General features: G+C 35.9%; 1 protein-coding gene across 1 annotated transcript; it reads right to left on the bottom strand.

Moving 5' to 3' along the window:
• Nucleotides 1–7532: 7532 nt before the first annotated feature.
• On the bottom strand, nt 7533–23306 carry mkxb (mohawk homeobox b). Its single transcript, XM_073849822.1, has 6 exons — nt 23045–23306; nt 21860–22007; nt 18791–18944; nt 18339–18662; nt 8389–8422; nt 7533–8301 (listed from the first exon to the last, which is right to left on the bottom strand). Exons 1-6 carry the CDS (start codon nt 23236–23238, stop codon nt 8109–8111), a joined length of 1047 nt encoding a protein of 348 aa, XP_073705923.1. The 5' UTR covers nt 23239–23306; the 3' UTR covers nt 7533–8108.
• Between the last annotated feature and the right edge of the window lie 1709 nt (nt 23307–25015).

Raw genomic sequence — 25015 nt, 5'->3', positions numbered from 1 at the left:
AAGATAATAAGATGATGTACAAGAGGCATCATTGTGGAAAAATTATTACTCATTTTTTATTTACATTTAAACAAAAAGCGGCATGTCCAGCATTATTCATACCCTTCTCAATAATCAATAGAAAAGCCTTTATTGGCTATTATTGCAATCAAACTCTTCCTATAATTGCTGACCAGCTTTCTGCATATGTCCACTGGTATTTTTGCCCATTCATCTTTAGCGATGAGCTCTAACTCTTTCAGGTTGGAGGGTCTCCTTGCCATCACCCTGATCTTTAGCTCCCTCCACAGATTCTCAATTGGATTTAAGTCAGGACTCTGGCTGGGCCACTGCAAAACGTTAATGTTTTTGTCTGCTAACAATTTCTTCACATTTGCTGTGTGTTTTGGGTCATTGTGCTGAAATTTCCACTGGTGCCCAAGGCCAAGTTTCTCTGCAGACTTCCTGATGTTGTTGTTGAGAATTTTGATGTATTGCTCCTTTTACATGGTGCCATTTACTGTGATTAGGTTCCCTGGTCCACCGGCTGAAAAACACCCCCAAAACATTAGGTTCCCACCACCATGTTTGACAGTGGGGATGGTGTTCTTAGGGTTGAAGGCTTCTCATTTTTTGCGCCAAATGAAGGCTACATCATTGTGGCCAAACAATATAATTCCTATCCTTATTCTTCAATATGGATGTAAGCCTATAGACGGTTTCATCAGGCGCACGCGCCTGGACCTAAGTTAACTTCCGGTCTGTGTTTGTTTGGTTCGTGTCGCGGGCTACAAACACAGCTAATAATGAGTAATGAAGTTGGTCTCAGGTTATTGTGCTGTGGGATGTGTTTCCCAAACATTTATTTATTTGTGGCGACCTGCCACGATATAAAAACCGACCGATTTTCCAATAGGCTTCGTTGAATAAACATGAGCACGTAATGCACGTTTAAAAATCAAACCGAGGCGTGGGTGTTTTTATATCACTGTATTTCTGAAGAAAGACTGTCTTTAGAAAATGTCATTTTCATTTCATCCTGCATAAGGCAGCATTTGTAAATTAAGAGCTGCTTTGTCTATAGCCATTACCGGGGAAACCTCGTTTCTCGTGCTTAAAGCACCTCCTGCTGGCAGAGAATGAGTTTGCATTTTTAATAAATCAGTCTAATTTACGCAGCCAACATATTTCGCTTGTTATAAAAAAAATAATCTACTCTAGAAGGACTTAGCTGTTGTTATTGATTCTATTTGGATGTCTACCGGAAGTTAAGTTAGGGCCACAAAAGCACGCATGCGCAGTAACGTTTATTATGTTGTTGTTGTTGAAACCGTCTATAGGCGAGACTTCCGGGAAATAACAAGGAAGAATAACAATGTGCAGTAAACAGTAAAACTATTTGCACTACAAACCAGTGTGTTCATAATTAAGATAATGCATTAAAATAAGACGTAGTAAGACACACCAATTTGTAATATCAAGCAGCAAAATGAGCTGTTTTGTACAGCTAAAAATAGCTGGATGTGGATGAGACCGGAAGCCAGACCCATAAATTAGGTATACCTATAAGTAAATTGGGTTGATTAGATTGTTTCAGATCTACACTGCACCTTCCAATCTATTTAAAATTTCATCCAGGTCAAACTCAGTTGTATCATCTAAGCCAAGACCTCAATACTTTTAGATAACAAAACCTGAATTGATTTAAGCTGGATGATGCACTGATGCAGATGTCTTCTGTAGAGCTGATTATAGCTGAATTTAACTCATTTCGTCAACCCAGTCTCATAAAAATAAGTACCTCTGGGTACCTTTTAGCAGCACGTTTCAAAAATAAATGTCTACTGAGTGAAAACACAGGTTCAATACGTGAACCCTGATGCGTTTTTATTCCGTTGATACAGGTACGTATTGCGGCAGTTCAGAGTTCAACTATCCGGGGACTGTTGCTAAAAATTAATGCTCTATCGTGTTGGAAATGTGCCCTACACCAAACCCAACCCTAAACCTACCCGATAGTGTTAATAAATGCAAAACCGATATAAAACGCATTTGTTGACGCCATTAGAAACTTCCTTGTGTGTAGATTTGAACTCTTTTGTCGAACTGTAACACTTCACCTCTCAAGTACATCTCTGTACTACGTAAGCCTACCATCTATGAAAACCCATAGATATGCCTCTTACTGCCTCTAGTGTTCTTTTTATTTTGGAAACTGCAGCTATATCCCTGCTGAAAAAACAGCTAAAACCAGCCTAGGTTGGTTTTAGCTGGTCAGCCAGGCTGGTTTTAGAGGGGCTTTCTGATCAGCCTGGCCAGGCTGGGAGACCAGCTAAAACCAGCTAAGACCAGCCAACCAGCCGAGTTGTGACTTCATATCATACAATCATAAGTTTATTTCTGATTACTGTAACACAGTATGATTACAGTTGAAGTCAAAAGTTTACATACACCCTGCATAATGTTAATTATTTTGCCAAAATAAGAGGGACCATACAAAATACGTTTTTTTTTTACTAATATATTTTCCATAAAAGACGTTTACATATAGTCCACAAGTGAAAACAATAGTTGAATTTACAAAAATTACCCTGTTCAAAACTTTACATACACTTGATTCTTAAAACTGTGTTGTTTCCTGAATGATCCACAGCTGTGTGTTTTTTGTTTGTTTGTTTGTTTAATTTAGTGATAGTTCATGAGTCCTTTGTTTGACCTGAACAGTTAAACCACCTGCTGTTCTTCAGAAAAAATCATTTAGGTCCCACAAATTCTTTGGATTTTCAGCTTTTTTGTTTATTTGAGCCCATTCCAACAATAACTGTATAATTTTGAGATCCATCTTTTCACACTGAGAACAACTGAGGGACTCTGATGCAACTATTACAGAAGGTTCAATTGCTCACTGATGCTTCAGAAGAAAAACAATGTATTAAGAGCTGGGGGTGAAAACTTTTGAACAAAAAGAAGATGTGTAAATTTTTCTTATTTTGCCTAAATATCTTCTTTTTTTTTTTTTTTCTTTAAAGATCAGGGAAAATTTTACTTATTTTGTCTTCTGGGAAACATATCTTCTAAAGGGCAGTACTAAATAAAAAAAATAAAAAAAACATAGCTGGTCAGCAGGCTGGTTTTAAAGGGGTTTTGGCCACTTTCCCAGCCTGACCAGGCTGGTCACCAGCTAAAACCAGCTACTTCCAGCTTAAACCAGCTAAGACCAGCCAACCAGCCGAGGCTGGTTTTAGTTTTTTTTTTTTTTTTTTTTTCAACAGGGATGTACTTTTTGGCACATATTTTGTGTCTTGCGAATAAGTGCCCCCAGGTTTTTGTAATGAGACCAAGTAGCAACTCATAATTAATAAATTTCACAGTTATTGGGCTAAACTGAACAAATATTGAACTGACTTAAAAGGAGTAGTTCACTTTCAAAACAAATTTTTACAGATAATGTACACACCCCCTTGTCATCCAAGATGTTCATGTCTTTCTTTCTTCAGTCGTAAGGAAATTATGTTTTTTGAGGAAAACATTTCAGGTTTTCTATGGTGCCCCCGAGTTTGAACTTCCAAAATGCAGCTTCAAAGGGCTCTAAACGATCACAGCCGAGGAAAGAAGGGTCTTATCTAGCAAAACGATGGGTTATTTTCTAAAAAAAAAAAAACTCAAATGCTTGTTTTGTCTAGCTCGGCAAGACGAGCATTGGAGACTAAAAAGTATATAAGTTGTAACTGTTTTTAGAAAATAACCCATTGTTTTGCTAGATAAGACCCTTCTTCCTCGGCTGTGATCGTTTAGAGCCCTTTGAAGCTGCATTTAAACTGCATTTTAGAAGTTCAAACTCAGGGGCACCTTAGAAGTCCATTATATAGAGAAAAATCCTGAAATGTTTGCCTCAAAAAACAGCATTTCTTTATGACTGAAGAAGGAAGGACATGAACATCTTGGATGACAAAGGGGCTAAATTTTTGCTCAGTAAGTGAACTACTCCTTTAAGACACTATGTAAATAATGATACTATTGTCTTGTTACAGCTGCTTGATATCTCTAATTTTTGATAAAGTCTGCATGTTTGATTTGGTTATTTTCCTATTTATTATTGCAAAGCAGCTTTGAAATAATCTGTTGAAAGTGATTTGACTTGACTGAAATGTTTACACAAAGACTTCTCAGTCTGATTGAGTCATCAGTCTGATTATTTGGATTTAATGATTGCATGTAAACTGTAGAGCCACTAAACGCTGAAAAAAAATCACCACTACTGAAACACAACCACAGACAAGCACATTGATAAAAATAAAAAAAAACATGAACAGTCTTATTATATTTTAAATCAGCATGAAACGGAAGTTGTGATAGTCTTTTATTCCCTATTGTGATGTACGTCCAAATGAAATGGCTTCTTGAGTGAATGGGATTTGATTTTATCCGTGAGGAATTGATTGGACCATTGGATCGATGTTGTTTTCTTTTGTTGCAGTCTTATGTGAAAGACAGGTTGCTGGATGGGAGGAATGCCACTCGGCCAGTCAAATTTGTGGAATGAAACGAATTGTTATATAAGATAACAACTTATAAAAAGGCAGTCGTTTTTTTTTTTTTTTTTTGTAAGCTGTTTTCTTATCCACTACACATATTTTACACAGAACAGCTCTCCGGAGGGTGTGAAATGAAATCACAAGTAAATCGGACATAATTAGTTATAAATAAGCTCTCATGCCACATTAAAGAGTGGAATCTGATTGCTTGCAGAGCTCCTTTGTCAGTACATTGTACAGTTTCCTGGAAAGTAAACACTGGAGAGATCTTCTAAATTATTGTCAAAGTTACATTTCTTATAATGACTTCAATACAGCCACACCGCACCACAATCTGTAAGCTTTTCAAATATGGAAAACCTCAGTTTTGCTAAGAATCATTTTGTATACATACAGCGAGTCGTTTCTAATTGTGATTTTGATATTACGTGTCCGATAAGATCTGTCTAAAGTTCACTTTCCAGGCAGCTGTACAATACACTGGCAAAGGAGCTCTGCAAGCAATCAGATTCCACTCTTTAATGTGGCATAACCTTTTTTTTTTATATAAATATCACCGTGGCCCTTATGATGCCTGGAACTGAAACGACATCAAAATCAACAGATTTCCACCGATGTTACACTTTTCCTGCTAGTTCTCCATTTCATTTAGAGGTGTTTTACTATTTGTATTGGGTTCTTTGTGTTGATACAGTGGGTGCAGTTGACCACTGAATGATTCTAGATGAGGGCAAGGCCAGAAGAATGGTGAATATTATGTTTTAGCCTTCCTTGAAGCATGGGTGGGGAGAAAGAAGACTTGAGAGCAAAGCATAGTGCATGTGGTCTGGACTGTAAGGAGATATACTGTAGGGTAGACCGTCTTGTACACTCAGTTCTAAATTCTTACTGCTGGTTGAACCGTTTTAAAGCAGCCAGCAGGACTGAAACATATCGGACTGTTCAAACAGCTTATCTAGAAGACCTATCAGGTACATAACTGAAATGCAAATGCTTAACCAATATGGCCTAGAACAAGCAGCTGAGCTCTGTGCAGATGTCAAGGGTAATTGTTTTGACATGGGTAGTGCTATTTCTTTATCAGATGGAAGTTTTAGTTGCCTTTACCAAAATGTGGCTTCAACTCTTTATGTTCCACACTTAGATAAAAATGATGGAGTTCTGCTTCTGCCTTAGAAGGGTGAAAAAATAAAGTAATTGTTAGGTCTTTCTATTCATGACAACTTCATCTCAGTGCTGTTATTTTTATCTAAAACTAAAAATATAAAAAAACATTTAGTTAATTGAAAGAAAGCTGAAAATAAAGTAAATATAAATATTACATGCCTAATATTTGCCTTAAAAGGTTGCCTTTGCAACTAACAAAAAAAAAAAAAAAGACTTCAGGCAGAAGTACTAAAACTACTAAATCTGAAAACAAAATAAAAATAAAACTAACAACTAAAAAATGACAAAAACTTACACTTTAAAATTAAAATGAAAACTGAAGAATTTAACATAAAAGCTAATTCAAAATATTAATAGAGACTGTAACAATACATAATACTAATATAGCACTTCATATCTTTTAAGAGTAACTATATCTTGCAATTGTGGTTTTGTTTCTCACATTATATTTTAAAAACTATGACTTTATATGCACAGTATATTTTGCAATTACAACTTTACATCTTGCAGTTGTGACTTCATATCAAGCAATCATTTCTGATTATTGTAACAGTATGATTACAGTTGAAGTCAAAAGTTTACATACACCTTGCAGAATCTGCAAAATGTTAATTATTTTGGCAAAATAAGAGGGACCATACAAAATACTTATTTTTATACTAATATATATTTACATAAAAAGACGTTTACATGTCGTCCACAAGAGAAAATAATAGTTGAATTTATAAAAATGACCCTGTTCAAAACTTTACATACACTTTTTTTTAAAACTTACATTGCTACCTGAATGATACACAGCTGTGTTTTTTTGTTTAGTGATAGTTGTTCATGAGTCCTTTGTTTGACCTGAACAGTTAAACCACCCACTGTTCTTCAGAAAAATCCTTCAGATTGATGATTTTAAGATCCATCTTTTCACACTGAGGACAACTAAGTTACTCTGATGCATCTATTACAGAAGGTTCAAATGCTCACTGATGCTCCAGAAGGAAACAGGATGCATTAAGAGCCAGGGGTGAAAACTTTTGAACAGAATGAAGATGTGTAAATTTTTCTTATTTTGCCTAAATATCTTCTTTTTTCCCCCCCTTTAAAGACCAGGGAAACTGTAACTTGTTTTGTCTTCTGGGAAACATGTATCTTCTGAAGGGCAGTGCTAAATGAAAAAATGAAACAAAACAATATTTAGGCAAAATAAAATAAAAATGTGTACGTCTTCATTCCGTTCAAAAGTTTACACCCCCTGATTCTTAATGCTTTGTTTTTCCTTCTGAAGCATCAGTGAGCATTTGAAACTTCTGTAAGGATTGCCTATGAGTCCCTCAGTTGTTCTCAGTAAGAAAAGATGGATCTCAAAATCATACAGTCATTGTTGGAGAGGGTACAAATACACAAAAATGCTAAAAAAACCAAAGAATCTGTGGGACCTGAAGGATTTTTCTGAAGAACAGCAGGCAGTTTAACTGTTCAGGATCATTCAGGTAACAACACAGTATTAAGAATCAAGTGTATGTACACTTTTAAACAGAGTCATTTTTATAAGCTCAACTATTATTTTCTCTTGTGGACTATATGTAAATGTTTTTTTATGTGAAATATCTTATTCTTATTATTAAAAATAACATGCTTTTTTGTATGATCCCTCTATTTTAGTCAAATAATTAACATCTTGCAGATTTTGCAAGGTGTATGTAAACTTTTGACTTTAACAGTATATATCCCACAATGTGACAGCTTTTTTTTATATATATTTTCAATCTTTTTTTCAATTTCTTACTTTGAGGCAATGAGAGAAGCAAATTTAATTAAAGCACAACTGTATTCTATTTAAACACTTTATTTGCTCTCATCTGACTGTATTTTGCACAATAATCTTCATAGGCAATGGCCCAAATGAAATTAAACGCTATCCAATAACAAACCAAAAAAGATTGCTTCACTCATAGATAAAATATTAAAAAAAAAAGGGAAAAAAAGAAACTTCCTCTATATGCCATACTTAAACACAAGAATCCACACGTATATGCCATTGCCATAGGATGACAATAATCCTGTGTCAATTAGAAATAAAATAAAATTAACATAACTTAGAAAAAATGAATACATATATGAATATATTACATTTTAGCCACTGGCAAAAATTGTATTTCAGAAATGATTACATTTTTGTGCTCCTGTGTTTAGTGGTAGTGATTGTCCACATATCAAACTTTCTTTACTAGGTCAGGACATCGGACAGTGGGAAAAAAAGAAGAAGAAGAAGAAAAAAAAAGGCACGCTGGTCAGTCAACATGTATTTTTCCTCCCAGAAAAGGCTGTTGTGGATCTTTTTTAACAAAAATTATTGCATGTAGTACATACTCAAGTGTTCAGGTAGTCTTTTAGCAATTATGACCTAGTACAGACCGCTGTCCAGTCTGTTAGCCACTAATGTCGGGGTTGTATGGGCACTTTGACAGTCTTAATTTCTGCTATATGGGAAGACTTCTGGATGATACAGCTGGTGGTGCCCGGCGTTGAGCTCTCCTTCCCTTGGGCCAGGTTTGTCAGGGCCATGGCGGCGTGGAACTCTTTCCAGTAGGTCTCGTTGTTTCCTCCTCCACCACCTTTACGAGCACCGCTGTTGCCAGATAGAAAGGAAATGGTTAATGAGGAGTTTTAGCAGTACTTAAAAACCTTATGATTCATTAGGCAATAGCATTCTTACCTCTCGTTTTGGCGTGTGCCACAGTCCAACGTCACTGAAAATAGAGTTTGGTGAAATGAGTTATAAACTGGATATTCAAACTGGCCACAAAAGCTACTTGGCCAAAAGCTGGTACATCATTTATGCTGCTAATGAAAGATCCCTGAGCTGCTCTCGCCTCATATCGATGGAACCGATGAGTAAACATGTTTCACATGTGCATGTATGTACATGGGTGAATAAGTGGGTGTTTGTCGAGCTCAGGGAGATTTAAGTGGAGCTCCGCAGGCTGTGCCTACAGCCACATTCATGCGCTCCAGCCAAAACAAATGCAATTATGCTTCCCCTGTGCTCTCGAGATGGAAAAAGCATATCTGCTCAGTGTCAGAAACAGACACGTTGTTCCACTACTCTGCGACTGATTTGCATTTTTTCAATTATTACAGCTTTTCCTTTGACTAATGACTCCTTGAATGGTCATGACGTTGCGTTAAAGGAACAGTTCACCCAACATCAAACTTCATCATTTACTATGTCGTTCTAGGGATGTAACGGTATCAAAACTTCACGGTACGGTAATACCTCGGTATGAATGGCACGGTACGGTATTTATTGAATCATTTACAGGAAAAACAAAACTAATGAAGAGACACGAAAAAAGTGCCAGAAGTGTTTATTAAACAGTTTACATGAACACTGAACATATCAATGGCATACACATTTGCCATCTATCTGTAAACTTTGAAACAGAAACTTTAGTAACTATTTTAGTAACAAAAAATTATTAAAAGAATGTAAAAAACAGTCAAATCAGTTTAGCTGAATGAGTTGTCTGAATCTAGTTGTCTGCTTGAAATAAGATTTTTTTCTTACCCCATTGACAGATTATTTAGCTTGTTTTAAACAAAAACTCACTTAATTTTGACTGGTTATACTAAAAACAAGACAATTTTTACTTGTCTAGAAAATCCTTCTTGATTTAATAATATTTAGATATTTTGGCTGGAAACAAGACAAAATTCTAAGTAAGAAAAGCATTTTTTTGCAGTGCAGTAGGCTCTCATGCCTTTCTTTCACATTAAATCTTTATTAAAAACAATCCTTTAAAAAACTTTTCTACCTGGACAAGTGCATCTATTATGTCGCCTAGTTTATTTAAAACTGCACCTTTCCTTATTTTAAACCTAGCCAAAAAGCCACGTGTTGACTGTGAAATTTATATGCATTTATGGTACATTTCCGTGTCAATCCATGATAATTTTTACAGCGAACAATGCACTGTAACATTAATTCAGCGCAGACAGCGCAGCCAAAAATAGACTCGGTCACGGTGCCGAAACGATCGCTGCGCTGCTGCAAAGGCACCGCTTCTAGGACGTACTGCCGGACAGCAACCGCGTGCAGTGTGAACGCTCTAATCCGTTAACATGGGTGCTGAAAAGAATACGTAACGCATACGCACTTCAGACGGAGCAGGTTCGACCATTTCCATCTCTGTTCCTTGCTGCTACAGTCTATAGCGACAATAGACCGCAATGGATGATGGCCACGCCTGGGCTGATGGGAAATGTAGTTCCCGCTACCTCCCGTTCGCTCCATTCGCCTGAGCAAACTTTTCTCAGAAGACCTATTGTTTTATCGAGTCATGCGACCACGGTAGTATCGAAAAAATTTGTTATTGCGGTACGACGGTATTTACAATACCGTTACATCCCTATGTCGTTCCAATCCTATGTGACTTTCTTTCTTATGTGGAATACAAAAGGACGCACTTTGTCTGAGTAATCACAGTTTTTAAGCTCCAAAAAGAATGCAAAAGCAGCATAAAAGTAGTCTTGTGTAGTCACAATTTAGTTTGGGAACCAGTTATCACCAATAACTAACTTTTAAAGGATGAGTTCAACCCAAAATGAAAATTGGATGTTTATCTGCTTACCCCCAGGGACTTTGTTTCTTCAGTAGAACACAAACGAAGATTTTTAACTCAAAATGTTGCAGTCTGTCAGTGAAATAATGGCAGTCAATGGGCACCAAATCTTTGAGAGTAAAAAAAAAAACATGCACAGACAAAGCCAAATTAAAACCTGTGGCTCGTTACGATACACTGAGGTGTTAAGACACAAAACGATGGGTCTGTGCAAGAAACTGAACAGTATTTATATCATTATTTACCTCTGATCCAAGGCAATGTCCAGCTGTATTGAGCGCGTTCACAACAGCCGGCGCGCGACGCGTCATGCTCTGGCAATGTAGTTGGTGAAAAGTCAACACTCCTGAATGAGTTCGCACAAGGAAACATTATCTTTTAGTTTTTAATCGGCTGCCAGAATCAGGATAAGCACAAGTAATTTCCATTTTGAGTAGCCGCTATGCACTGTGTAAACAGTGAGTGAGTATACGTGCGACAGATTGCTTCCGCACATGCATCTACTATGGCAGATCAGGTTGACGCATCGCGCGCCGGCTGTTGTGAACTCACTCAGGACGGTTGACCATCGCGGTGGATCAGAGGTAAATAATGATATAAATACTGTTCAGTTTCTTGCACAGACCGATCGTTTTGAGTCTTAACCCTTTAATGTATCGTCACAAGCCGGAGGGTTTAATTTGTTTTTGTCTGTGTATGTTTTTTTTTACTTTCAAAGATTTAGTGCCCATTGACTGCCATTATATGGCTGACAGACTGTAACGGTTTGAGTTAAAAATCTTTGTTTGTGTTCTACTGAAGAAACAAAGTCACCTATATCTTGGATTCCCTGAGGGTAAGCAGATAAACATAACATTTTCATTTTTGGGTGAACTATTCCTTTAACTTCTAATTTGCTGCTAATTATTAGTTAGTAAGATAGTTGTTAAGTTTAAGAATACTAAGGAGTCTAAACTTTGATCATGCAAAATAAGGCATTAAAGGATTAGTTCACTTTCAGAACAAACATTTACAGATTATTTACTCACGCCCTTGTCATCCATGATGTTCATGTCTTTCTTTCTTCAGTCTGGGATTGTTTTTTAAGGAAAATATTTCTTCATATAGTGAACTTCAACGGTGCCCGCGAGTTTGAACTTCCAAAATGCAGTTTCAAAGGGCTCTAAATGATCCCAGCCAAGAAAAAATGGTCTTAACTAGTGAAACGGTTATTTTAAACTTGAAGGAGAAAATGGGATGTATTGAATCGAAGCAAAAGGAGTACACATGCTCATCGCAGAGCTAGACAAGATGAGCATTTGTGGTTATGAAGTGTATAAATCTGAATTTATTTAAGAAAATGACTGATCGTTTCGCTAGATAAGACCCTTTTTCCTCGTCTGGGATTTAGAGCCCTTTGAAACTGCATTTTGGAAGTTCAAACTTGCGGGCACCGTTGAAATGAAACAGTCCAATTGTTTTCCTCAAAAAATGTAATATCTTTACGACTGAAGAAAAAAAAAGACGTGAACATCTTGGATGACAAGTGGGTGAGTAAAGTATCTGTAAATATTTGTTCTGGAAGTGAACTAATTTAATATGTGCTTTATAAATACTAATAAATAGTCAGTGCACTAGAAATATGCATTCTAATAAGCAACCAGTTAATAGTGAGCATTGAGAGAATTGTGCTGTATATTCGATGCCTTCTGAAGGCATGTGATGTCTGCTTTGTGAATGAATCAGTTTTGTGAACCAGATTAACTGGGTAATTAGAAAGATCTGACTCAAAAGAACAATTTATTTATGGCTCATTATTCAGAAAGCGCTATTTATCTCATTGGCTGTCAAAGCGCCAAAGATGTTCAAATTAATTTTGATCTGTTTTTCAGATAAAGCTATAAAAGACTTGGAATATGGGGCATGATTAGTATAGAATACGTTTATCACACAAACTTTCTGAAACCTGAAAGCTCTGTTCCCTTTCTTTGCAATTGAAACAGAATGACTGGTTCATTCTTCAAAATTACTCCTTTTGTAAAACATGGGAGAAAAACAAAATTGGGGGTTTAGAACAAGGGTAAATGATGACAGAATATTGACTAAGCAACAAACTAGCATTCAACAATTGTGAGGTTTTCTTTCCAGTTAAACTACATGATATAGAGTAATACGCTGTCTTCACACAACTATTTCCAAGATGAACACTTTCACACTTTTTAATATTGCCTGCAGTGTGAAATGAATGACAGGAAACGTCATGTTTGGTTAGATGAGGGAGGACAGCTCAAACAAATTTAGATCCATCCATTTGCTTCCATCCATTAAACTTTCATGGACATTGTAAATTTATTTTCACAGTCATCTTTTGGAATGAGCCTAAATGTCGTCTTTTGTTCGGTAGATCTACATAAATCGGTTTGTAATAGTAAAGCTGCCTCTCTTCTCTGCTGAAAGCATTGAGATCAGTAAAGAAAAATCTCTCTTATGGGAGCTATGAGAGGGAAAATTGGACGACAGGCATGAGCACACAAAATGCTATTTTCAATATTCTTTGCCTAAAACATCTCCAGCTCGGATTTCTTAAACAGTATTTGTGCCAAGAACTACTATAAACCATTAATAAATCATTTGGCTCTGGTTCCTTTGTGCTACTGGATTTCTCTCATCTTTTTAACTTCATTTCTATTGTCCACAGATGCTTTAGATTGACATAACCTGTAAAACACACCAGAAAATACCAGAAAGAAAATACATCAAGAGGTATGAGGAGGGCTCTATTAAGCAAAATCAAATTAGCTATAAACTAAGATCATAAAAAAAACAAATAAAGAAAAAGAAAGATAAAAATGTGCTGTGTTTTCTTAACAAATGCGTGTTTTCATTTAATTTTAACTGGAAAAAAAATAAATCTTCTCAAATTCCAAAATATTTAGGATATGTGGCAAGGTAATCTGCAACTAGCCATGTGCCACATGGTGGTTTCATTCTGGAAAATTCAACAAACTAACAATTAAAGTTGCCATAAATAGCTGTTTGCAACCCATTTACGTCTGTAATGTGATATATTTCCAAGTAAAACAGGATATTCAATGAGGGGGAAAAAAAGCTGATTGGATTAAATGCAAAAGCCTGAATGAATGCAGAATGAATGCCTGCCTGAGTCACTGTTTTGCTTTCGGGGTAGGCTTACAAGACAACCTTGTGCTGAAAACTGAAAAATCATTCCTTTATGTTTTTTGTGTACAGACAGCAATGCTGTCAAACAAATCTCATTCACACAGATTCACAAAAGCGACTTTTAAAATGCTGTATTATGCATGCCAGGTTAGTAGTTGGCAATGTCACTTTGTAAAAAAACATCACACAAACATGTAATACACATGCATGACATGACGTTTTCACTACTTCACATTTTTGTAGTTTATGCGGAGACATTAAAAATTGTCTCAAAAATGCATTTCCACCAACTTTTTTTAAACATCATTCCGTATAGCCAAAGTGACCTAAGTAATGTCTGCCGACATTACTGACATTGAAGTTGTTCAGAAGAAAGTTCAAGTTAACATTTTCAGCTATAAGACCAGGAACATGCATTAAAGGGGTCCTATTATGCTTTTTCACTTTTTGAATTTTAGCCAGTGTGTGGTGTGTATGTTTGGCCATAAAAAACATCTACAAAGTTACAAATCTCAAAGTTCACTCCAAAGGGAGATATTTAGTTTTTAAAAAAATCCCATTTCTAGAATTACAACTAACAGCTCCTTTGGACTGCAGCGTATGTTTTCCGGATGTTATGATGTCCCAACGCGGTCCATTAGAATATCATTCAAATAAATCCCGCCTACGGAAATCCGAATCATTGGCAGGTGGGGAGGGACGAGGTGGGGGATTTCCCTAACTTTAGCGATGTAGCATTGACAGCCAGACACTTCTGGGATATATAAACGCGAGCATTTACTAAAGTGTTTGCAAACTGCGCTGGTAGCCATGCTGGAGTTGCGCTGTTGACGTGTGCGATATAGAGGGTCAAAAGACAAGCATTGACTAGAGCGGGGGTCAGGAACCTTTTTTCACCAAAGAACCATTTTTTTTTTTTTTTTTTTTTTTTGGTGAGTGCATTTTTTCAAAAGAGCCATTAAAAAATTATATATTAATAACAAAACCTTTATTTGTCAATGTACAACTCAAAAATAAACAAATATAAAGCATCACATGCTGAATGCATGAATGAAAAACATTCACATTTTTAAATTCTGGTTAAAACATTTTTTTTTTGTCACAAATACAATTTAAAATAAACTAATTTACTATAAAAAAATAGCATTTCGCCCACGGGGTACTTTGTTTACACCTGGTCACCTCATGCATTTTCTCTGATTGGATATCTATTAGATCGTGAAAAAACCAGGTGTAAATGCCGTCTGAAATGCTTTCGACACGGATTTAAATCCGATCACTTCAGATCTTTTTAGATCCACTTCAGGAGGTAGTCTGGGCCGCATTCCAGAAAAAAATGTACCTGGTTCCTGAAACCACAAATGCAAATTTTACTCCTCCCAAAATGTTAAAATAACAAACATATGAGAGCGTTTTATAGGTTTTATGGCATGTTATGACAGCACTAATGCAACAAACATCGGCAGATGCTCAACGCACAGTCATCTTCATTAAAAGTAGTGAGACGAACTTATCTTTGCAGTGCGGATGCCGCGCTATCTCCGCTTGTGGTCTTTCATCTTGAAATTAGTTAAACTGATAATTAATCAAATGCAATGCTTATCTGTTGCTTTCCTTGATGTGATCTCCTTTAAATTGAAATATAATGCAGGATTTGAAGATCGGATTTAAATCAGTTTTGCGACGACAATTAATCTGAGCAAACCAGACAGAGTAGAGCACATAGCTTTCAATAAAAGCAAATGTTTCTGTCCACTCATTTTGAAACTTGCTGGTCAATGCTTCTTTGAATGTTTTCTTTTCGCAATCACCACTTACGGCTATTGCTTGAATCTGTGCTTTCAAGGTAATAATAATAATAATAATTAGTTACATTTATATAGTGCTTTTCTAGACACTCAAAGCGCTTTACAGTGTCAAGGGTATCTCCTCAACCACCACCAGTGTGCAGCATCCACCTGGATGACGCGACGGCAGCCATAGTGCGCCAGAACGCCCACCACACACCAGCTTACTGGTGGAGAGGAAACAGAGTGATGAAGCCAATCGGAATATGGGGATGATTCAGAGGACAATGGGCAAATTTGGTCACACCTCTACTCTTTTCGAAAGACATCCTGGGATTTTTAATGACCACAGAGAGTCAGGACCTCGGTTTAACGTCTCATCCAAAGGACGGTGCTTTTTTTTGGCAGTATAGCGTCCCCGTCACTATACTGGGGTGCTAGGACCCACACAGACCACAGGGTGAGCACCCCCTGCTGGCCTCACTAGCACCTCTTCCAGCAGCAACCTAGTTTTCCCAGGAGGTCTCCCATCCAGGTACTGACCAGGCTCAACCCTGCTTAGCTTCAGTGGGCAACCAATCTTGGGCTACAGGGTGATATTGCTGCTGGTTAAGGTGTTGTGACACTTGAACACAGCATCGCATACACGCATTGGTCGGAACAACATATTATTGTAAATGGACTCTTCGTTAAATTTGATTTGCTGTACAAAAAAGAAAATGTGCTTTTATTTTCTGCAGGGAACTGATTTCTAGTAAAAGCCTCCTTTAGCAATTCTATGTGTTTTTGTAAGAACAATATTTAAAACGTAGGAATCACTTTAATCTTTAATGCACAGTTGTACACAGAACTTGCTGCTTTGGGAAGTGGCGTGGCAGTACTGAAACACTGTCTAAGCTGTTCGCCAATTGAAACACAGTGGGACTGCTAACCAATCACAACACATTTTGTTTTTCAGAAGACGCACCTTCATCAAACCCGGAACTAATCGAGCCACTTGTGCCAGCCTGGGGAGAAAGCTATTGTAATAAATTATGTGAAAAATTATGCGTTTTTCAAACTAACAAGCATGAGAGGATGATCTAGTACCCCCCCCCCCCCCCCCAAACAAAATAACGACTTTGTAAAAGAGCATAATAGGACCCCTTTAAGAAAGTAATGAGGGTCAGTACTTGTTTCAGTTTTAAAATTAAATTTCACTGCAACTCCAACTATAAAGACCAAAACAAGCCCGATATTGCTCATTTTCACACATTAAAAAAAATCTTCACCATATTTCACTGTTTTTGTCAAAACTGAACTCACTACCCTGTGGGAATGCCTCTGTGTGGCTCGTAAATGTTCCCTCATCCCCTTTAAAATTCTATCACAGGCTTTTGAGCACTATTCTCACAGCTATCAGTAGCTGAGCATATTATCCATCCCGAACTACAGAATGGAATTATTATGTGAAAATAGTGACCTTTTTGTTTTACAATATTTTTGTGGAAAACAAGTGGTTTTCCATCGAAGGAAACTGTAAGGTGTGTCTCGGGGTCACAGGCATGCTTCGATGAAACAATGACATTTCAGCATTGGCTGAAACGTTTGTAACTAAAACATGAAAAATCAATGAAGAAAATATTTACAGCTAATCAACATTTTGATGACAATGACGGCATAACAATGGAACAAGTCTACAAGCAACAAAAATTTAACAGTTGCCAGCTGTTTTTTCATTTTTAGGAAACATTCCTGACAGCCTCTTTTTTTTACACTGTCTTCGAGTGAACAGTTTTGTTACTTTATATATTTATTATAGCAAGCAGCCTCTCTTTTAACAGTGACTTTGAGTGAACAGTTTTGTTGTTACTTTATTATTATTGCAAGTTAGGCGCAAACATAGTTAAAATACCCAAATAGCTACCAAGACTTATTACTGATAACTACCAAATTACCGAACTGAAATGCCAAGCAGGATTGTCACACACCATGTGAAATGAAATAAATTAATGAATGGTGATGAGGGGCTGTCAGGCTCAGAAGTAAAATAAATAAACATAAAAAACAATAATATATCAAATAAAATAAATTAATTAAAATTAAATTAAAATGGCAGCTTTTGTCAACAGCAAATTTTAATTGTACAGTTCACACTTGAAATTTTAAAAACCATATTAAAAACTTGTTCATTTTCATAAAATATTTGTTCTCTGTAGTAGCTCACATTATATATTATTATAATATTATTATAATATTATTATAAATTGCTTTGTTAGATTGCTTATTTTCATTAAAAACACCTGCATGTTTTTATGGAATCATACTTCATAATAAATGAAAAAAAAAAAGCAGAGCATTCCTTCATTTTCCCAAAACGATACCATTCCAAAAGGGCACCGAAACAAAATAAACAGAGAAGCAGAACATTTTGAAATGTTGAGGTGGAATTATGTTAATGATGAATTAGACTCAACTCCTTTGGCAACGCTAAAGCATTTTCTTTCATGAGGCATCAGCAGGTGTTCCTATAACCTACGAATCCAGGAACGTTCCACTCACTAATCAAACCATATGAAACCAGAGCTTTACATTCAATTTAATACTTAATTCTAATGGGATTCACAAAATCTTTCATTGTGTTTGTATCCATTTATGTTTTTTTATCCATCTGTTTGACATAGCAGATAGTCAGAGCAAACTACGGTGTTCAAAACTCGATTTTGAAGTTAAGAAGTTCAGCCAAATGTTGATGATGCACTTTTCCACAATGAAAGCGTATGGTCATCAGGGATTGTTATGCTCTAAAAAAAAACACCATGTAAGCATTGTGAAGTAGCGTATTCCTCTGAAGTCATAAAATAGCTTTGTCTATTTATAGAGCATAATTTTATGTTGCATAAAAAGAGCTGTGGGAAAATGCTGTCTAAAACGTTCTTTTGAAAATCACACAGGTTTGCAAAAACATTAAATGAATTAAAGAAAGAATCTAAAATTTTCCAAAAAAGGTAACAGCACTGTTTTGAATTGCACAGCAGGAAGCATCAAAGTGTGTCCTTGACAATATCCTCTTTAATTAATTGCATTTCTAAATCTTGAAAGTTTGCGGCAGCTCTTACCTGTACGGTAGGTGAAGTTTGCCTCGGCTTCTGATGATGGTGAGAGAAAATCATCCTCATACTCGTTGGAGCTAAACGATCCAGAGTGGTTTCTCTTCCGAGAGTCCATAACTTTTTCGGACGCCATTACATGCCGAAGTGAATCATTAAGATAGCGGTTTAGCAAGCTGTTCTTGTATTTTGGTGGTGACACATAATCTTCACAAACCGAGGGGTCTGTGCTTCGCCCCACCCCTTTGCCTCTGCTGTCCTGAATAACGCTCTTGTGCATGGGTCTGTTATAGTCTGATTCACTGGCCTGAATCTGTAAAGGATTCTCCCCATCTGCGAAACACAAACATATTCAACTTCAGCTTTACATAACAAAACGGTTAAATTACTATATTGCTGTTGTAAAGACAAAATGCATGTTTTTGATTGTTATAGAATAGGTAAATGACCTAAATCCGTACCGTCTGATGTTGTGTCATCACTGCTAATGCTGAGTCTCTCGGCATTGCCTTGTACATATTTGTTGTACAGTTTTATGCGTAGGGCCCAGCTCAAGTCAGGCTGTCGAACTGTGTTCTTGAGCCTACGCCTTGCATTCGCAAACCAGTTTGAGACCTGAAAAATACAAAACCACAATTATTGAAAAATTGACGTGTGATGTTTCAATGAAAAGTTAACAAATGATGCAATACATGGTCTATTTAGTTTCAGTCAAGTTAGCTGTTTTTCATCCCTTTATTCAAAGTCAGGCTGTTGTGGTTTATTTTTGACATTTGACAGTCAAAAGAACTGGTATAGATAGTGTTTGAACAGATTTTTTTTTTTTAAGTTTTGTTTTGTTTTTGTCAAGCCTGCATTTATTTGATCAGCAAAAAGAGTAAAATTCTGAAACATTTTTACTATTTAAAATAACTGTTTTCTATTTGAATATATTTTAAAATGTAATTTATTCCTGTGATCAAATCTAAATTTTCAGCATCATTTCTCCAGTCTTCAGTGTCACATGATCCTTCCTTAATATTATTATTATTATCATCAGTGTTTAAAAAAAAGTTGAGTACATTTTTTCAGGATTCTTTGATGAATAAAAAGATCAAGAGATTAGCATTTATTTGAAATAAAAAGCATTTGCAACGTTATACACTATACCAAAAGCTTGGAGTCAGTATAATTTAAAAAAAAAAAATTTAATTATAAATTATAGAAATGAATACTTTTATTTAGCATAGATGCTTTAAATTGATCAAAAGTGATGATAAAGACATTTATAATGTTACAAAATATTTCTATTTCAGATAAATGCTGTTCTTCTAAACTTTCTAGTCATCAAAGAAACCTAAAAAAAATCTACTCAGCTGTTTTTAACAATAAATGTTTTTCAACTTTGAAATCACTGGAATAAATTACATTTTAAAATGTATTTAAATAGAAAACTTTTTACTGTTTTTGCTGTACTTTGGATCAAATAAATGAAGTGGTGAGCAGAAGAGACTTCTTTGAAAAAACATTTAAAATCTTACTGTTCAAAAACTTTTGACTGGTAGTGCATTATATATAACAATAATATAAAATGTCCACATACAAATATCTACAATTTATGTTTGGTTACATAATCCATGTCTGCGTTTTAAAATGAAATATTTCTACCCTACCAATATGACTCCTGACATTAGAAGGGGTCACAAAATTTTACCCGTTGTACCAGTGATGCATTCATACAGTAAATTTACAACAGAAATTAAATGTAATACATAAATCAGCAAGGTGTTTTTTTGCATTTGTATATTATTCAAGCAACCAACCTGGCCTGCTTCCACTGCAGAAATGTATTATATGTAGTTACTCTGTAAATAGAATGTTTTTGGCAATGGTAAGACTGGCTTTGTCAAGATTTATTTAGTAATTTTTGAGGTTTTAAAACATAATCTTGCAATTAAATAAGTAAATAATCAAATCCAAGTATTTGTCTTGACATTAGGGTTAGTTTTAGTGAAGTTTTGAAATAGTTATTATGTTTAGTCACATAAACCTGCCTTCCCTGACCTGCTTCACAGTGCAATTCATAAAAAAATATAAAAATAAAACAAGAATCATGTCAAAATGATCTGGATTTCTCCTTAAGTGTATACTAAATGATATCAGATTTTCCATCTATGTCATGATATTCAATTCAGACTTATTTAACAAATAACACATGCACCGGTTTGCAGCGCCACAAATTTATTGGACCCAAAATTTAAACATTTAAGATCATCAGTTGAAAAAGTATGTGACCCTGAAGGATACTACAGTCAGATATTTCAATGCATTTAGTCTGACCTGCTCTGCGGTATCAAAAACACATTAGTGCCCCGCTCTTCAAGAAAGGATTCTGTTTATGTGTAATATAACTCGATCAAAAGAGATTTCAGTCGACCTTAGAAAGAGACCTGTTGAAGTTCATAAGACTAGAAGGGTTGCATAAGAATTTCCAGACTTGGCCCTCGGTCCATCCATAATCAGGACGATAGTTTACAAATGGAAGAAATTCAACACGACTGTTACTCCTCTGAGTGGGCTTTAGCAAACTACTAGTGCACTTGATAATGTATGTGAGTTTATAAGAGAAAACCACTAAACCATCTCCAAAATATATGACGCCTGTTCCACAATCGTTAAAGAATGTACAACAGCACTATTGGAACAATGGTTTGTAAAAAGATAAGAAAAAAGTTGAATTTTTTAGCTAGTTCTACACAGCCATATGTTTGTACATGCCAGCACCAAAAACTCATCCAAGCTGTGATAAAATAATTCAGGGAATATGATAATTTGGTGGCTGTTTTGATGCCTCAGGGCCTGGACATTTTACAATCAGAAGGACTAATGAATTCCAAGTTGTATCAAGAAAGCATACAGCAGAGCATCAGCACATCTGTCTGTTATCTAAAACTTAAAAGAGGACGGTTTATGCAACACAACACTGACCCAAAACACAGAAGCGAACAACAAAAGCGAAGAATGTGTTATTTTTATTTCAGCCAAGTCCTTGAAATTCAGTTAAAATTCTGTGAAGTGATCTAAACAAATCCTTCAAGGTAGACACTGCAAAAATACAAATGCGCTGAAACTGTTTAATACCGGTACATTTGGGTCTCTAAACAAGATGCAGGCCATGAAAATACGTAACACCAATATGGCCATGTCTGCAAGATACTTAATGTCTACAAAATTAAGCACAAATGTCCTTAGAATAACCATGAACTGCATAGACCCTAACAATATGCACATTTGTTATAATAACATAAGCTTGACAGAAAAATGACAGACCTGCTACCCATTTTTGGGTTGTGACCGATCAGTATCTTAAACACCACTGTACATAGTTTCTTTAAAAATAGGATCAAGTCTTTTTCCCGCAACTTTACTTCTACATGCTGTAAATTCCTGTTTTTATTTCATAATCCATCCCAGTCCTCCCTTAAAACCACCCCAGTCTGTTCTGATCAAATATCAGTCTCATTCAGTCTCAGTGTTGGTTTTAACCTTACCTGAACCAGGGTCATGTGGGAGCCCAGAGCCAGCAGTATCTTCTCAGTCTTAGTGGGGTACGGGTTGTCCCTGTGCTTATAAAGCCACTGCTTCAGTGGTCGAGCCATATCCTGCAGGGCCTGACGTTTGTGCCGCACCTTCCCTCCACTGATCAAGTAAAACAACACAGAGAGGCAAAGTTGTAATTTTATATTCCAGATTATATTGCAGATGTCAGTGTCTATGTGGAATACAATTAATTATAAACTAAAGCATAATTGTTAATTTTTTTAAAAACAATATTGTTATCTGTAGCCATCTGTACTGATACTGTATTTCTCAGCATGGAATGGAATATATCATTAGTCATATTTACTGAAATGCGGTCTTTACCGCAAGCTGTTATTGTTTATATAATTTCTTCCCTTAGTTACTTTGCTGATTTTATAATGGTTCTTTGTAATCTAGTGCAAAACTAGCTGACAGAAATTACTTTTGACAAACCATCAACAAAGCATTCATAACACTCACCACACTATATTAACAGAAATGATTGCATTGTCAGTGCATAATCTCTAATTAAGACCAAACGACAATAGTTGCTCTCCAATTAGAAAACGTGGATATCAAGCACCAAGACAATCAGCAGATGTCACTGTGGACCAAGTACTGTATGTGTAACATCCCTGCTGCATCTTTACCTTACACATATAGTTATTTGATGTGCCGATTGGTTCACGTATATAACCCAATGAGGATTTACTTATATTGTAGGCCTATGGGTTTGAGGTTTACCTCTCTGTCATTTTCGCATAAGCTTTTTGGGGAGCAAGAGTAAGAAATATATTGCGTGTTTACATAGTGAGCTATATTTTACTGCTTTCCTATAAATTAAGGGAGAAACCAACCATGTATATTCAAACCACCAAAGCAAACCTACTGCCAATATTCAGTAATCTTCATTCTGCTTCTCATTATCAGCTAGCAGAACAAAACTGGTTTGTTACACTACATTTACAACAGAGATAACATTTTTAATACTTCCGATATGAAAAGTATAAATCAACATATTGTTAACGAATATTTACTTATACATATGAAGTGGTAGAATATGTCAAAAGCTGCGTCTATTCAACTAATCACATGCAGTCACACATTTAGACCGTTTCATGCGTGGTAACTGTGTATCACACAGGGCTACATACCCATTTCTCCTGTGTTTGAGAGCTTCGGTGCCACCCATCACTTTGTGGCTTGTCAGTAAATCTGAATGTTGTCCATCAATCACCTCTAAATAGCTTCTGCTGGTTCTCTCCACATTCTGTGCGCTCTCCTCAAAGTGCAGCTGATCAAACTTACTGAAGACTGCCGTGTTCATCGCTGCTCGCGGTGCGTTCATTAAATGCCATGTGCCAAATTACAATATAGCTCCAAAGTGTGTCCAGGAAATTTCCTTATACTGTTATAATGCCCCTGTGAACGAATGGGATGTTACTTGAAGTATTTCTGATTTAAAAAATAATATATGCAGGCCACAGGCTGTTCAATTAGAATTAGAACATAAATCACAAATAATGTTATACAATGTATTCGGTAAATAAATTAATAAGTAAATAAAATATGACCAATAGGCAAAGTATTTAAATACTGAGTTTAAGAAGTAAACTTTAATAATCTAATAATATCATCTAACGATATTGCAGTAGCAACTGTAGCAAATTGCCTAAAAATGTAAAAGTACTTACAAAGTTTTCCTGTTAGTTGTCAAACTACAGCGACACTATAATGTCAGTGTCTTCCATCCCATCTGCTCATATTCAACAGCAGTGCGCTCAGCGACTGCGTCTCTCCACTATATCAACCCAACACTAGAGGGTTTCGCACCCCGGAACATGAATACAGCGCGAATCTCGTCTTTCCCTATGAGTCTGGCGGGCTCGTGTCCATTCAGCTACTGTGCGTCTGGCTGCAAGCGGGACTGGATCATCTCCAGTGGAGTGCTCATATGTAACCTGCTTATTTCACGGATAACATTTTATAGGTGCGTTGGTGAGGCTCAGCACAGCACCGGTAATTAACTAGGACCGTCTGGTTTAAAGCAGGCGCTTATTTTTGTCCAGTTGTTTAATGCTGTTTGTTAGAACATACGGTGAAAGTAAAAGAGTTTATGAAGACTTTATAGGCTAGTTAGTCCTTTACTTAAAACTAAAACAACTTCAAGAAAACATTAATTCATGAAACTCACCTTAACTATTTCCCCTTGATCCCGTAGTGTAAACATTGTGGAAAAAATTAAATGTATTATTCCGCTTATTTCGAGGTTACCAAATAAACAGAGCTGGCTAACTACATCTGGATTACGTAATAAAATTCCGAAAATTAAGTACATGTAATTAGAGTAAGTTACATTTTAAATACTCGTAATCAGATACAGTTACTTTTTTATTGATTACATGATTACATATTATTCACACAATAATAATGAATTATTCATCATTTATTGATTCTCTCTAATTCCTCTTTTTTATCTTTAAAATTTTTCTTTCTAAACAGTCTGCCGCTTATATACACTCAGAAAGTCCAGTTTTGTAGACATTCACACAAAGACTAGTCACTAGTCAGGTGGCGAAACAGCATTTGACCAATGGACTCACAAAAATCATTTCAGGTTTAAGAAGTGTTTCAACATTGCATCAACCACTGATGTACGCATTTATTTTTATTTGAATGATCACTCAGTGTGTTATTTATTATTATTTTATTATGTATTATGAAATGGCCTTTGTCTTTAAAACACATTAAAAAGCACAAATTCCCATATTTGCAGACATTCTCAAACTTTTTGTCTGAACCTCTTTCACCTAATATATTTACTTTAAAGGGGTGGTCAATCAGCAATTCTGTAAAAGACAATATTTCCATTTGCACTGAACTTTGAGCATCAATACTTTGCAGATGTTATATGCTTAAACAGCAGCATTACACACAAACTAGTTAAAAAAGTGAAATCATAATCAATGATCCCCTTAAGTACCCCTGAGATTTTAAAATAAATATTTTAATTAGGCTATTAAGTATTACAATTGCATATTCACGGTTCTCTAAAATTGGTTAATGGTCATATGGCGTGCAGGTAAACATTACATATTTGTTCTTTTTTAGTAAGTTAATTATTT

This window comes from Garra rufa, chromosome 10 (assembly GCF_049309525.1).
Source record: "Garra rufa chromosome 10, GarRuf1.0, whole genome shotgun sequence".
In the NCBI taxonomy this organism is placed as follows: domain Eukaryota; kingdom Metazoa; phylum Chordata; class Actinopteri; order Cypriniformes; family Cyprinidae; genus Garra; species Garra rufa.
Note: the sequence above shows the minus strand (reverse complement) of the source record. Positions and strands in the feature narration are given on the sequence as shown.

Coding starts and splice junctions, on each gene's coding strand:
- mkxb (XM_073849822.1), bottom strand. CDS start 23,238: ATGAACGCACCGCGAGCAGCGATGAACACGGCAGTCTTCAGTAAGTTT. Junction 18,945..21,859: donor CCCACATGACCCTGGTTCAG/GTAAGGTTAAAA, acceptor TGTATTTTTCAG/GTCTCAAACTGGTTTGCGAA. Junction 18,663..18,790: donor TGATGACACAACATCAGACG/GTACGGATTTAG, acceptor TGTGTTTCGCAG/ATGGGGAGAATCCTTTACAG.